Source organism: Canis lupus, chromosome 1 (assembly GCF_011100685.1).
Source record: "Canis lupus familiaris isolate Mischka breed German Shepherd chromosome 1, alternate assembly UU_Cfam_GSD_1.0, whole genome shotgun sequence".
Classification (NCBI taxonomy): Eukaryota; Metazoa; Chordata; class Mammalia; order Carnivora; family Canidae; genus Canis; species Canis lupus.
Window position 1 is genome coordinate 25,673,448 of NC_049222.1, and position 13,696 is coordinate 25,687,143.

General features: G+C 36.1%; 1 protein-coding gene across 4 annotated transcripts in view; it reads right to left on the bottom strand.

Annotated features, from left to right (window-relative positions):
* Positions 1 to 13,696, bottom strand: part of STX7 (syntaxin 7) — a 62,660-nt gene that overhangs the window by 9,544 nt on the left and 39,420 nt on the right. For 3 of the 4 annotated variants that reach the window (XR_005353503.1, XR_005353502.1, XM_038526032.1), the window contains exon 9: positions 11,027 to 11,109. Coding sequence is in view for 2 of the 4 variants with exons in the window: in XM_038526032.1 (XP_038381960.1) it covers positions 11,027 to 11,109 (83 nt within the window). In the remaining 2 variants the exon portion in view is untranslated. Of the gene's footprint in view, positions 1 to 6,910; positions 8,273 to 11,026; positions 11,110 to 13,696 lie in introns of those variants that run through there. The other variant, XM_038526033.1, reaches the window with a different exon arrangement.

The following is a 13,696-nucleotide window of genomic DNA, read 5'->3' on the forward strand; positions in this document are numbered from 1 at the left end:
GAGTTCAGAAGGAACTTTTGGGAAAAAAAATCTCAAAAGTTCACCAGTTTGTTAGTGTTGAAATGAAAAAGTAGAATCCTGTATTTAGTGAAAACATCCCTCCAAAATGAAGGAAAAATCAAGAGAATTTCAGGTGAAGGAAAACTAAGAGACTTTAATGACAATAGACATATAATAAGAACAATAAAAGGCCAACAAAATTTCCCTAAACAGAAAGGAAATGCTACATAAAGGAATTTTAGAAGATCAAGAAGGAGGAATGTACGTAGTAAGTAAAAATCTGGGTAAGAACAATGTACTTTTCTCCTCTTGAGTTTTCAAAATTATATTAGATGGTTGAAGCAGAAATTACAACAAATATGGTTCTAAATATATGTAGAGGTACTATTTAAGATGATGACTAATATAGAAGAGTAAAGAGACATGAAGGGAAGTAAGATTTCTACATTTGACTACAACTGGTAAAAGGATGACACCATACATGTTGTGAGCTATGTATTTATAATGTAATACTTACAGCAAACATTGTTTATGGTTTATAAATGGTTTATAAAAAGATGTGCTAAAAACATCATTGAAAAATTAAAATGGAATTCTAAAATCTATTCAACTTATTCCCAGGAAAGCAAGGGAACAAATTAATGAAGATGGCAGAAACCAATAAAATTGAAAACATTAAAACAATATAGCATATTAATGATGCAAAAAGCAGGTTTTTTTCAAAAAAAGTCAATAAAATTGACAAACTTCTAGCAAGATTTACAAAGAATAAAAGAGATAAGACATGAGTTAACAAAATCTGGAATGAAATAGTGGATATTACTGCAGACACTAGAGACATCAAAAGTATAACAAAGGAATATGACAAATAACTTTACAAACATAAACTTGACAAATTGAGATGAAATAGTCCAATTCTTTGAAAAAACACAAACTACCACAACTCAATATGAAATAGGTAACTTAAATAGCCGCACAAATATTATGGAGATTTAATTTATAACTAAAAACCCCCTCTCCAAAATTCCAATGTCTAGATGCTTTCATTGGACAATTCTACCAAGTGTAAAAATAATTAGTATCAATTCTAAACAATCTCTTAGAAAATAGAAGAGGAAGGAACATTTCCCAATTCATTTTGAAGCTATTACCTGATAGTAAAACCAGACAAAACACTACGAAGAAAAGAAAGCAACGATAAGTGCCTCTTATGAATACAATTGCAAACATCCTTAACAAAACATTAGCCGATATAATTCAGTAACATATAAAGAAAATTATACACCATGACCAAGTGGGGTTTATTTCAAGGATGCAAGGCTGGTTCAATATTTAAAACTCAACCAATGTATCTACCATATTAACAGGCTAAAGAAAAAAAATCACATGATCATATCATTGGTGTAGAAAAAACACTGGACAAAATTGAACACCAATTCATGAGAAGAAAAACTCTCAGAAGAATAGGAATAAAGGGGAAGTTCTCCAACTTGATGAAGAGCATCTACAAGAGACCTACAGCTAACAATATATTTAATGATGAAACACTAAATCCTTTCCTGAGATTGGGAATAGGGCAAGTATATCTTTCTCCACTCTTGTTCTGAAAGTTCTAGGCACTGTATTAAGTGGGAAAAAAAATAAAAGGAAATAAAAGGCATACAGATCAGAAAGAAAGAAAATATTGCTATTTTCAAATGTCATGATCATCTATGTAAAATATCCCAAGAAATCTACACAAAGCTCCTAGAACTAATAAGTGAATTAAGCATGGTATTGGCATACCAGAAAAACATACAAAAAAAAATTGTATATATACTTGCAATAAACACATGAATATGGGAATTAAAAACAGTATCATTTACAATCTCTCAAAAAAATGAAATGCTTAGGTGTAAATCTAATAAAAGCATATGTAAAACTTAATATGCTGAAAACTACACAATACTGACTAAAGAAATCAAAGAAGACCTAAATAAATGAAGAGACATCTTGTGATAATGGATTAGAAGACTTAACATAGTAAAATGTCAAATTTCCCCAAATTGGTATGTAGGTTTAACATAACTCTTATAACAAAATCTCAGTAAGATATTTCTGTACATATGGGTAAGAGTATTCTAAAACTTATATGGAAAGATAATGGACTAAAAAGTACCTAAACTGATTTTGAAAAAGGAGAATAAAGTAGAAACAAGCAGTCTATATGATTTCAAGCCTTAGTAAATAGAAAAATCAATATTGTCTAGTATTGGTGGAATTACAGACACATAGATCAATGGAATATAACAGACAACCCAGATATGGACCCACACAAATACACCCAACTGATTTTTGTCCAGCTTGTTTTTGACAGAGGAGCAAAAACCATTCAATAGAGAAAAGAGCCTTTACAACAAAAATGATACTGGAACAACTGAACATCCATAGGAAAGAAAAAAAGAAAGAACCTAGATATAGGTCTCACATTTTATGCAAAATTAACTCTAAATGGATCATTGACTTAAAAGTAAAATGTAAGACCACAGAACTTTTAGAAAAGAATGCAAGATAAAAGTGAAAATCTTTGTATCTAAGGATAGGCAAAGAGTCTGTGATACCAAAAAAAGGAAAAATTGACAAACTGGACTTCATCATCAAAATTAAAAACTTTTGCTCTGTGAAAGACCCCACTATGAGGAAGACAAGCTACAGAGTGGAAGGAAATACCCGGAAATCAGTTTAGATGTTGGACAAAGGACTAGTATCTAGAATACATTAAAAAAAAAAAAAAGGCACTGAGAACTCAACAATAAAAAAATAAACAACTCAATTAGAAAAAGAGGGAACGACATTAAGAAATACATCACTGAGGAAATACAGGTGCCAAATAAGCACTTGGAAAGGTGTTCAACATCATTAACCACTGAAGTATAAAAGAAAACCTATCACAACAGCTAAAACTAAAATTTGTGATATCACCAAATGCCGATAGGGAAGTGAAGAAACTGGATCATTCAAACTTTGCTGGTGGAAATGCAAACTGGTATAGCCACTCTGGAAAATGATTTGGCAATTTCTAAAAAACTAAACATTCAATTACCCTATGACTCTGCAATTTCACCACTGGGCATTTATTCCAAAGAAGTGAAGACTACGAAAACACAAAAACCTGTACACAAAGGAATATAGCTTTATTCATAATAGCCCAAACTGATCAGACATCCGTCAGCTGGTAAATGTTTAATTGTGATACAGCCAACACTGTGGAACACTACTCAGCCCTAAAAAAGGAAAGAACTACCAGGTACACTTGATACATGCAACAGGTGGTATGACTCTCCAGAGAATTATGCTGAATGCAAATAGCTAATCCCAAAAGAGTACATTCTGTATGATTCTGATGATATAAAATTATTGAAATAATAATTATAAAAATGGAGAACAGATTATGGTTGGAAGGAGGCTGGAGCAAAGGAACTGGAGAGGTTTTTGTGCTTGAATGCGTATATGGAAAGTTCTGCATATTGACTTTGTCAATGTCCTTATCCTAATGGTGATATTGTTGTTGTTTTGCGAGATGTTACCATTGGGATAAATTGGGTGAAAAGTACATGAAAGGGTGTTCTGTATTGGTTTTTACAATTGAATGTGAATGTCCTATTATCTCAAAATGAAAGTTTAATTTAAAATTTTAGCATTAAACACATTTCACATTTTATAAAATGGGCTTTTTATTTGAAGTGCCTGTGCCTTTCCAAAGGTAAGTATTGGTCATTTACCTCCATTTCAGGTTTGAGAAGTTTCATGTAACATAGACAACTTCTAAATTACTAAGAAAAATGAGTGTAGATAAGAAAAGACACAAGGGAAGTCTGAATTCAGAACAAATAATATCCTTTTGCATCCAAAATAGAACTAATTTAAATGATATATGATGGTTATCTTACCAAGTTGGGGTATAAACCCCACCCCAAAGTAATAATTAAATGTTAAAATATGGTAACCGTTAGGAAGATTAAAACATGAAGCCTGGCATTAGATATAGGTTAGATATGGTCACGTACACTGAAAACACCTTTAAATGAACTTAAAATGACTATAGTACTTGGGTTTAGAAGAATGAAATAAAATACAATATTCTCCACTAAATTATATATATATTTTTTAATTTCTAGAATCATTACTGACATTAGAATCTGCTTTGATCTGAAAGCTTTTTATGGTTAGGTCTTTAGTATACAGGTTACTAAAAGCTTATATCTCTGTCTTGGGTCTGTCTAGTTTTTAGAGCTATAAACTGGTTGTCTTTATCTGGTCTGACTTCAGTATTTCAGATCTGTCCTTAAATAGTGGTATGAAACTTTCAGAAGGCACTAGAAACTGAAATTAGTGTCGGGAAATCTTCATCGAGGCTAATAACTGCATTTCTAAGTTTTCCACCAAGGCTAATAGGTTTTGGAGTTAGCAACTACTGTCTAACAGTACTTACAGTAAACACTTAAAAATCTGTACTTTGGGTTTGCCAAAGTGGGAATTAGTGTCCTTTCAAGTTTATTTAAAGACACAGTGCAGTTCTAGCAGACTCCCTCTAAAACAGGTAGGGGTGTTATGCATGTAACGACTACACAGGAAATCTGGTTTTGGATTCCACCACTTACGTTTTAAGCAGAAATGCCATCACTACACAAAACCTACAGGAATCCCACTCTGAGTAATTAAGTGACCAACCTCTTAAAAACCTGCCAGGAGCAACAGTGTCTATAAAAATCTATTTAGTGTGTGTGCCAGTTATTTAGTTCTATTTCTGCACTTAAAATTACGATTATTTGGAGAAAAATAAATTATCACATAATTTTCACGCTAACCAAATAGTTGCCAAAACAAAGGATTAAGATGGACATTCTGACACCTCCGTGTGTCCATTACGAGCACATGAGTTAACAAGAGCTGCTGTCACGCATTGTCAGAGAAGTGGTACAGTGTAGCCCTTTCAGGTTCCTGCTGGTGAAATTTCCTTGCTTGAGACATCAAGCTCTTCAAATCTTAGGGTGGATTGAAGAGGCCTGGGATCCACAGGGCACTGCTTCATTTTCTTAAGTCAATCATGAAAATACACAAACTGACTCCCCCGCCCCTACCCTGGGGAAAGCAGGAAGCCTGATGATGTTCTTTACCACTAATGAGAAATTTTCATCATATTTAAATGAACCAAAAACACCATTTAATTCATAACTTGCCCGAACTCTATCTCCCTCTGAAATTTACTTTGATTGCAGTAATCTGGTCATGTGTAAACAGTAGTCAATTCTGACTTTAGAAACACAAATGCTGAGTATGTTACCCTTGTAAACTGTTCTTTACTATGAAGGTGGACGAGGACTTTTTTCTTTATACAGGTTTTATCTTTTATTGTTTTTTTTTTTCTACATGAAGAAACAAAAATTACACCAATTAGAAACACTATTCTGCACTTTCCTTGCTAAATCAGACTAATTTAGTGGGACAAAAAGTCTTCAAAAATCATTTTTCATAATAAATTCATTGAAAAACATTGATATTCAAAACACTGTTTTTCTGTACAAAATGTCACCATTTCCTAAAAAAAAAAAAAAAAAAAAAAAAAAGCAGTGAGGATGGTGAAGGACCCAGCGGCAACCTCTTCAAGGTTCAGTGTCAGACAACGCTGCCCACGCTGCTGCTGGGTGCACTGGGTACTCGGAGCCTGACTCCAGATGCTGTCTTCATGCTTTGCTGGCCTGGATCAAGCTCCATTTGTGCTCACATGTATATTTTTCTAGAACTGATTCCATGCCTACTAGAAAACAAGCTGAATTATGTTGCAATGGCACCTGTTATTCTTTTACCATCAATTGTTGTGCAAAACCAAAATATTTCCATATTTAACGACCAGTACAAGTGTCAAACACATCCTGCCACACTACCATTCAATCTCAGCACAGAGATTTCAACGTGCGCTATTCTAGAATGTCTTTGGAGCACACTAAAACGAACAGGTGTCACGTGATGAGGAAACTTCTTCAGTCTGAGACTCAGTTGGACCCAAACAGATTCAAATATACTGACTGCCATAAAAACAGCCTCAACTTTATTTTCTATAGTGTAAGCTTCACCTTTCTAAGCGATTCTAAAATTAACTAAAGGAAAACTTTGAGAACTTGAAAACTTCGGCTATTGTGCTGTTTTTCATTTTATTTTTTCAAATCAAGGCTATTCTTTTTGCTCCAAATATTTTGGGGTAAAACTTTCCCTAAATATCAATGCAAGCTACTAAATTTCTTGTTTTTAATCAGTGATCTGTGTCCCAAGTAAAATAACTGATAAAATATTACACTTTAAATGAAGATCCTAAAATCATGCAAAAAAAAAATTAAGTGCTTTTGCTATTACAGGGAACTCAACATGAAGTGGATAGAATAAATGCATTTACCTATATGAGAATAAACATTTTATCAAGTACAACTCTGGCAAAAATATTGAACTGACTTGTAGGAGCCATTGGGAGTTATGTGCAGCCATAAGATACTGGTTTATCGCATGAAACAACACACTTCTTTGTGCTCTTACAGAGAAAGACCATGTTCAAGCAGGCCTGATGGGCTTGCACTGACCTCAGAATTCCACTCCCTGTCTGGCCCATTCTGTTTCACTAAAGCAAACTGATCTGGTAAACACAGTCTCCAAGTTCCCAATCACTCCCAAGAAAATTTTCTACAGTCTCTTGTGGAAAAAAAAAAACAAAAAACAAAAAACCAGAGTTTTGCTGACACGCAGCTTCTACTAGTAGCAGCACTTAAGACTGCCAAAATAAAACACCAAATAAACCAGTACTCCAGAAAGACAGAGAGCTGCTGTGTGATCATGTCAAGTGTTGGTCCCACAGAAGCAGAATCCTCATGAAACAGAAATATCCAGACACTTTTAAAGTCATCTTTATTTTGGTTGCGAAGATACAGTTTACTTAATATTTTATTTGTTCCCATTTGAAGTCTCAATAGCTTTGCCATGTAAAACACTGACTTCACTATCAAACTGCTATATAAGAACATTATAAAATACAAACTATAAACTAAGATAATCCCCTTTACAGTATTCAGATTAGTGCATTAAAACAACATTGATTTTAAAAAAGCAAGTGAGTTAATTGGCAAACATCCAAATTGTTTTCTAATGAAGGATGGTACAAAATGGTAGGCAAGGTAAACATTAAATTTTTAAGTGTTGGTGCTCAAAAACAGTGATTCTGGGAAAGTTTCTCACCCAAAGTAATTCTGACCCAAGGATACACATGTAGCCATCATTTTAAAGGACTTAAGGGAAGGAAATTAATTTTCCACAGTGATAGCTGTGGAAGTACACAGCAAAATAACAAGTTGGGATTTTTAGATTTCTAACAATAGGTACTGATTTTTCATACTCTTCCTTCAAATTACATTAAACATTTCTAGTGACTACACATATCTCAGCAAACATCAGACTTTAGCAGGGTCTATGTAAAAACAACCTACCCTTAGTATTTTAAGAGGCAATCTACAGCAAATGCTTAACAGATACACATCAGGAGTATGAGATACTCTAGGAAATTATTCATTGATTTCATTTAGAGTAAACAAGAGTTTTAAGAGAAAACCAATAATAAAAGTTAAATCGGTAATGTGTGCTGCTATGCACCAGAAAAACAAAACAAAAAACACCACAAACAGGTCTGTTAATTATTTTAAGTTATTAAGAATATTTCCTCTGTTGGCCCAAATTGAAATTAAATTTGAGATTTTTTTATTGAAGTAACACAAATCTGGGTGCATGCCACTCTGTGACAGAGACAGATGCACATGGAACACACACACACCTTTACATTTACTCATTCCAAGAGCTAAGTCAACAGGGTAAATAAATTATAAATGAAAGGCATATACAATGTGAACAAAACCTCACAGTTGCTAGATCGAAAAGCATGGAAGTAATGCCAGAGGTCATATGAGGAAAACTTTCAGTGTTAGAAAATATCAGATTGAATCTAAAGGAAACTCCCCTCTCCAATGAAAGTAACAAAGTTTTGGGAGCCATCCTTTACGAAGTACTTTTAAAATAATAATAATAATAATAATAAAAACCATGATTACAGGAATCCTCCTACATAATTTAGAGAATGTAGTGCAATAGTGTGCTCCTTTATAATTTAGCTTTTCACTTTCCATATGATGAGACCAAGAATTACAACTCCGATGACAATGATAAAAATGATGATGCACAGGGTTTTTCTGGATTTGCGCTGCAGATGCAAAAACAAAAAACATGTTTACTGATGTAACAGAGCATCTCTCTAGCAACTGAAAATCACTTGGTTTACTTCTGGAGTAAAATCAATAGTAATTAACCATCCTCAAATTTTGGGCTGTATTTTTTTGCTTTTCAAAAATCTCTTCAAATACAAGTGGCACTATTCTTTCAAAGAATAGTCTTCTTGAATTAATGATATAATTCAGGGGCCAGTTATTCAACTTTTGTCGGTAATTTTTCTGGGTGTGGTTAGGCTTAAAAAAGACACAAAGAAATGCAAGTTACTGACTTAGGTGACAGACTGAGCAAACCTATGTGTAATAACTAAGAACAGCTTAAAAGCTTATAGATTTTTAAACTTTCATCAAAGAGTTGCTCTGCAAAATGAGTTCTCTGAAAATATCAGCAAGTACAAATGCTTGGCAATTTTTCCTGAAGTAAATTATTAGTTTCCAAAATTCCCATTTTTTAATATTAATGGAAATTGCATTTAAAATCTCAGCATACAAATAAAAAAACAAAAAGGTAAAAAATTATAAAGTAGCAATTTAAAATAGAGAGTTAAGAGTTTTGTTCTATTCTTCATTCCTGGTCCAGCTGCAGATTTCTGTATTTCTTTAACAGCCTGCATATCTCACAGCAACATGCAAAAATCCTTTTTATTAAAGATTTTATTTATTATATTGACAAAGAGAGAGAGAGAGAGAGAGTGCACAAAAGAGAGCACAGGGAATGGGACAGAGGGAGAAGCAAACTCCCCATGAGCAAGGAACCCGATTGCTCAATCCCAAGACCCTGGGACCATGATCTGAGCCCAAGGCAGAGGCTCAACCGATTGAGTCAGCCAGGTGCCCCCGAAATCCTTTTTCTTACAAAGTTGAAAAGTTTGTAAATTTTCTTTGTCAACTAGTAGTACCATAAAATTTATGGAAAGATAGGTTTCCAACTCTAAAATTCTCCTGAAAAACTATGATGCCTTTCAGTATACCATATATTCAGTAATTTTTTTTTCAATTGAATACTCTTCCTTATACGAAGCACAACTTCTCTAGAGTTTCAGTCATCTTGCCTACAGATTTTCCCCAGCTCCACCTGAGCATCACAGACACATGTGTGATATACCTGTAAGAACCATCACAGGCTTCCCCCTATGGGGTATCTGTGGCCCAGGGACCCTCCCTAGTGTGGTGTGGTGAGGTCCCAGGGTACTGCAACGAGAAAAGTACTAAGCAGCTTCCCTTCCACTCATGGTTCACCCAAACTATTTAGAAGTGCCATATTTTGCAGAGGCAAGAGTCTAATGTCAAGGCTTCCAAGAAGAACTACAGGGAAGCTGCTTTTTTCCTAGCACTTGTGCTGCATGGTTCTTTCCTCATCCTTTCAGGGCCTGTGGGATTCAGTATGGGGCAGCTCCAGATATGGAGGTTTGGCTTGGGAAGATGTATTTCTTTCCCCCAGGGTGGCTGTAGAGTTTTGCCCTTCCCTAAGGAAGGGGAAAAGTAAAACTTAGGAGATATATCTATATCCTTCCAAATACCAAAAGCAAAACAAAATTAACATGTAAACCTAGTTACTAATAAATCCTGTTAAACACTGTATTTGAGCAGTCAGGACTATTAGCATTTACGGATTTTTGTGTGTGTGTTTTTGACATTCATGAATGATACCTACAGTCTATGATATTAATTCTACTGAGCTGCATACCTGAATCACATGCACATAGAAGGTCAAGGTGAGTTAGAGCTACGCCATCACTGAATACAGTTGGCTGTAACTCAACAATCTCTATAAAGCTTCACTATTCCCTATGTAGCACTACGTACGCAGTGATTTGTCTAGTGTAAAATGGCACTGAAATGAAAGGGGACTTCTGAGGTTAGTGAGCAAAGTGAAAAGCAATTGGAAAACATCTAAGACTGTGACAATATCTTAGATATTTTATAAGGTGGCAACATGGTCTAAGAAAAATAATTATGAACGACAACATGAAGTGGAGTTTTAAAAAGGAAATCAAATGCTACGGTGGTATTTAGGGCTTCCCAAAGGGCCTGGCCTCATTTTATATTGTATGATATATTCATAGTTCACAGTCCTAATATTTGTGTAGTAGTGTCATGTCTTTTATATTGGTCACATATATGGACTCCTTAATTAATTAATTAATATAAGGTCACATATATTAATCTGATCCATCTAAGAAATCAGTTCATTCCTGGTGAAGGATCTGCTGAATGCTGATTATACCTAGTGATCAAGGACACTCCAAGAGAATATAATTTCCATAGGACTTGAAGAGAACTCTCTAGAGCAAAGATCGTTGCCTTTTCTGTGCAGAGTGTCACAGACAAAAAAGAAAGAAAAGGTGGAAAGAAACAGTGAGAGAAACAGAAGAAGGGTATCAAGGAGATTTCTGGGTTGGAAGGTTGGAAGGTCACAATGGCATCAGAGACCGCCAGCTGTCAGAAACGCCTGGAGGTGTCCATCTATGGCTCCTCTCAGGACTCTATAAACACTGAACTTCCCATCCCTGGGGGCCAGAATTCTGGTTTGACCCTGAGAATAAACAGGCCAACATCAGTTTCAAACTAACTGGCAGATTTCTGATCTGTCTTCCATGGGGCTTTTACAATTTAACATCTCCTGATCAGTCTCTCTCTCTCTCTCTCTCTCATACACACACACACACACACACACACACAGAGTGGAAAGCCTAAATTATGAGAGAATTTACTGCAGTTAATATTACCTGATACTCTGCTGCCCTTGACAGCTGCTGGTTTGCTTGCTGAACATGCACGTCTGCACTTTCCACATTGGCTTCTATGCTGTCTTTAAAACAAAACACACACGCGCGTGCGCGCGCGCGCACACACACACACACACACAGCTGTTAGATGCTCCAGTAAGAGAGGTGCATAAATCACAAGATTTCATTCAACATAACACCAAACATGTTCACTATTCAAATGTTACCATCAGTTTACCATAGGGGGAAATTTGAATGTTTTTTTTTAAATGGCACTTGGTCTTCCTTATGCTATTTGTCAAATGATCCAGACAACACACAAATATTTGGAAAGAAACTGGATCATCCTCGTTATAACACAATTCCAGTTCTACCTGGTAACTCCTGAAAAGTACTATTTTGTTTGTGGGCTCTGATGGCCAAAGCAACTCTAAACATCTAACAAGTGTTCCTGAGGAAACAGAGTACTGAAAACCATCATTTGCTCTGCGGTCATCACCAACCTACTTCTGTGCTAAAACCTAGTCCTTCCTGAGGGCTCATGCAGCCTCCTGAAGGGGCGCCAGCTTTCCTCTGGCCTAGACATAGAACCAGCGGCACCCTGCAGCCTGAGACCTCTGTGTCTCGCTTCTCCCTGCCAACTCTCACTTATTCTCTGTCGCAGACATTTACAGAACTCCGGTCTTGCCTTTATTCTTGGAGTATTTCTGCTCTGGATTCACTGATGGACCCTTCGAGGCTTCTATTACCCAAAACTGGCAATTTCACAAGCCAACTGCTGACCTAATACCTTGCCTTTTCAAAGCCTCGACCATACTTTTTCAACGACTTTGCCTGTTTCCCTCTCCCAGCCACCCATCTCCAAGACCATATACCAGCCCTTGTCATTACACTATTGCAACCTCTCTATAAACTCATTCAAACCTCACTCCCTGAGTATCACCTGCTACCTACATAGCACACTCCTTCCAACACCCGACTTCACTGACCCTACTACTGTTTCACCATCTCTCAACACACTTCGTGCCCTTACGTTCCTCCTTACCCAGCTTAGGTCCCCTGGGCCACCAGTGAACCACACTTTCTTGCATTCACCCTCGGCTCCCTTGCCACCTACTTTAGCCAGACTTACGTGACGAAACTCCAACCTGCACCTTTGTAGCTGAATATGGGTACAAAAAAAAAAAAGACTGATGCTGATTTATTTCCCTTGTAATTTGTGACTGCCTAGCAAGCTAACTTCATTTCAACTTGTACCTCACACTTAACACATCTAAAAATTGTTGATTTCTATCCCTCTAAACCTGCTCTGGTTATAGACTGCTCCATCTCAGAAAATGGCAGCATCATCCTTTCTCTGGCCTTGCCAAAAACCTGAAGAACCGTCCTTGAATTAATTCTATCTCACACTCACATCCAGCTGGTCAGTAAATCTTTTTGCTTCTACATTTTATTCATTCATTTATTTATTTATATTTTTTATGGTTCTACATTTTAAAGCTATCCACAATTCTGCTTCTCGCTGCTTCGCTGCCTTCCATCCTGATTTGAAGCAACACACTGCTCACTCCGATTCCTGCCATCATCTTCTAAGTGCTCTCTTTGCTTCTGGTCTTGTCCCTTTATGGTCTGTTCTCAAAATGAGTAGCCAAAGGGAGTCCTTTAAACCTTGTGTCCGATAATAACATTCCTCTGCTCAAATCCTCCTGTGGCTTTCCATTTCCAACCATCAGTAGTAACACAAGTCCTCATGATGGCTCAGGGGCCCTCCACAATGCCAAAGTTTATGACCTCTGACCTCATCTCCATCTCCCTCATTTCACTCACCAAGAACACCAGACATACTTCTGCCTGAAAGGCCTTTGCACTTGCCCTTTGCTCTGCCTGGAAATTTTTCTTTCACTTGTTTCCTTAATGCCATGAAGTCTTCACTAAAATGTCACCTGTCGGTAAGGTCTTGCTTGACCACCCTAGGAAAGCAGAAACATTCCCCACTTTTAGCAGCCCCATCTCACTGCTTGCCTTATTTTCCCGATAACACTTCTCAGCATTTACTTACTTTTCTTTCCTTTTAAAAAATCGTCTCTCTCTTCCAATTAGATTGTAAGATTTATGAAGGCAGAGCCTTTAATTTCATTTACTTTCAGCTAAATCCCCAATGCCTAGACTTGTGCCTGGATATAGTAGGCACTCAATAAATACTTACTGGATGAACAAATTAATTGATTTTTGAAATTTTACCCTGTGATCTATTGTGGCTACAGAGAAGCTGTAAGAATGGGCAAATAACAGTTATAGTAAAGTACAGGTCCAAGTGTCTCAATGAACCAAATTCAGAACATTTATTAAATGTATCTTTAGACACATCCATTGAGATCTTCATATTTCGAAATGATAAAAATGGTCAGGACACTGATCAGCGCCAATGGTTATATCCTAACTGAAGAGCTATCACATTCAAAACTTAGGGGGAGTCTTAGTTGCTGATTTTTTAAAAAAAGAATTTATAAAAGAATGCTTAGCATCTAAGTAACACTACTAAATTAATCGACCAAAAAGATATTCGAATAAATGATTAGGCAAATGGATACCTATTCCCTTTAGTCTAAGAGACAAAATAGCATGCACAATCATAAACAGCACAGGTTTTCCAGGAAGTGCTTGTTGTGC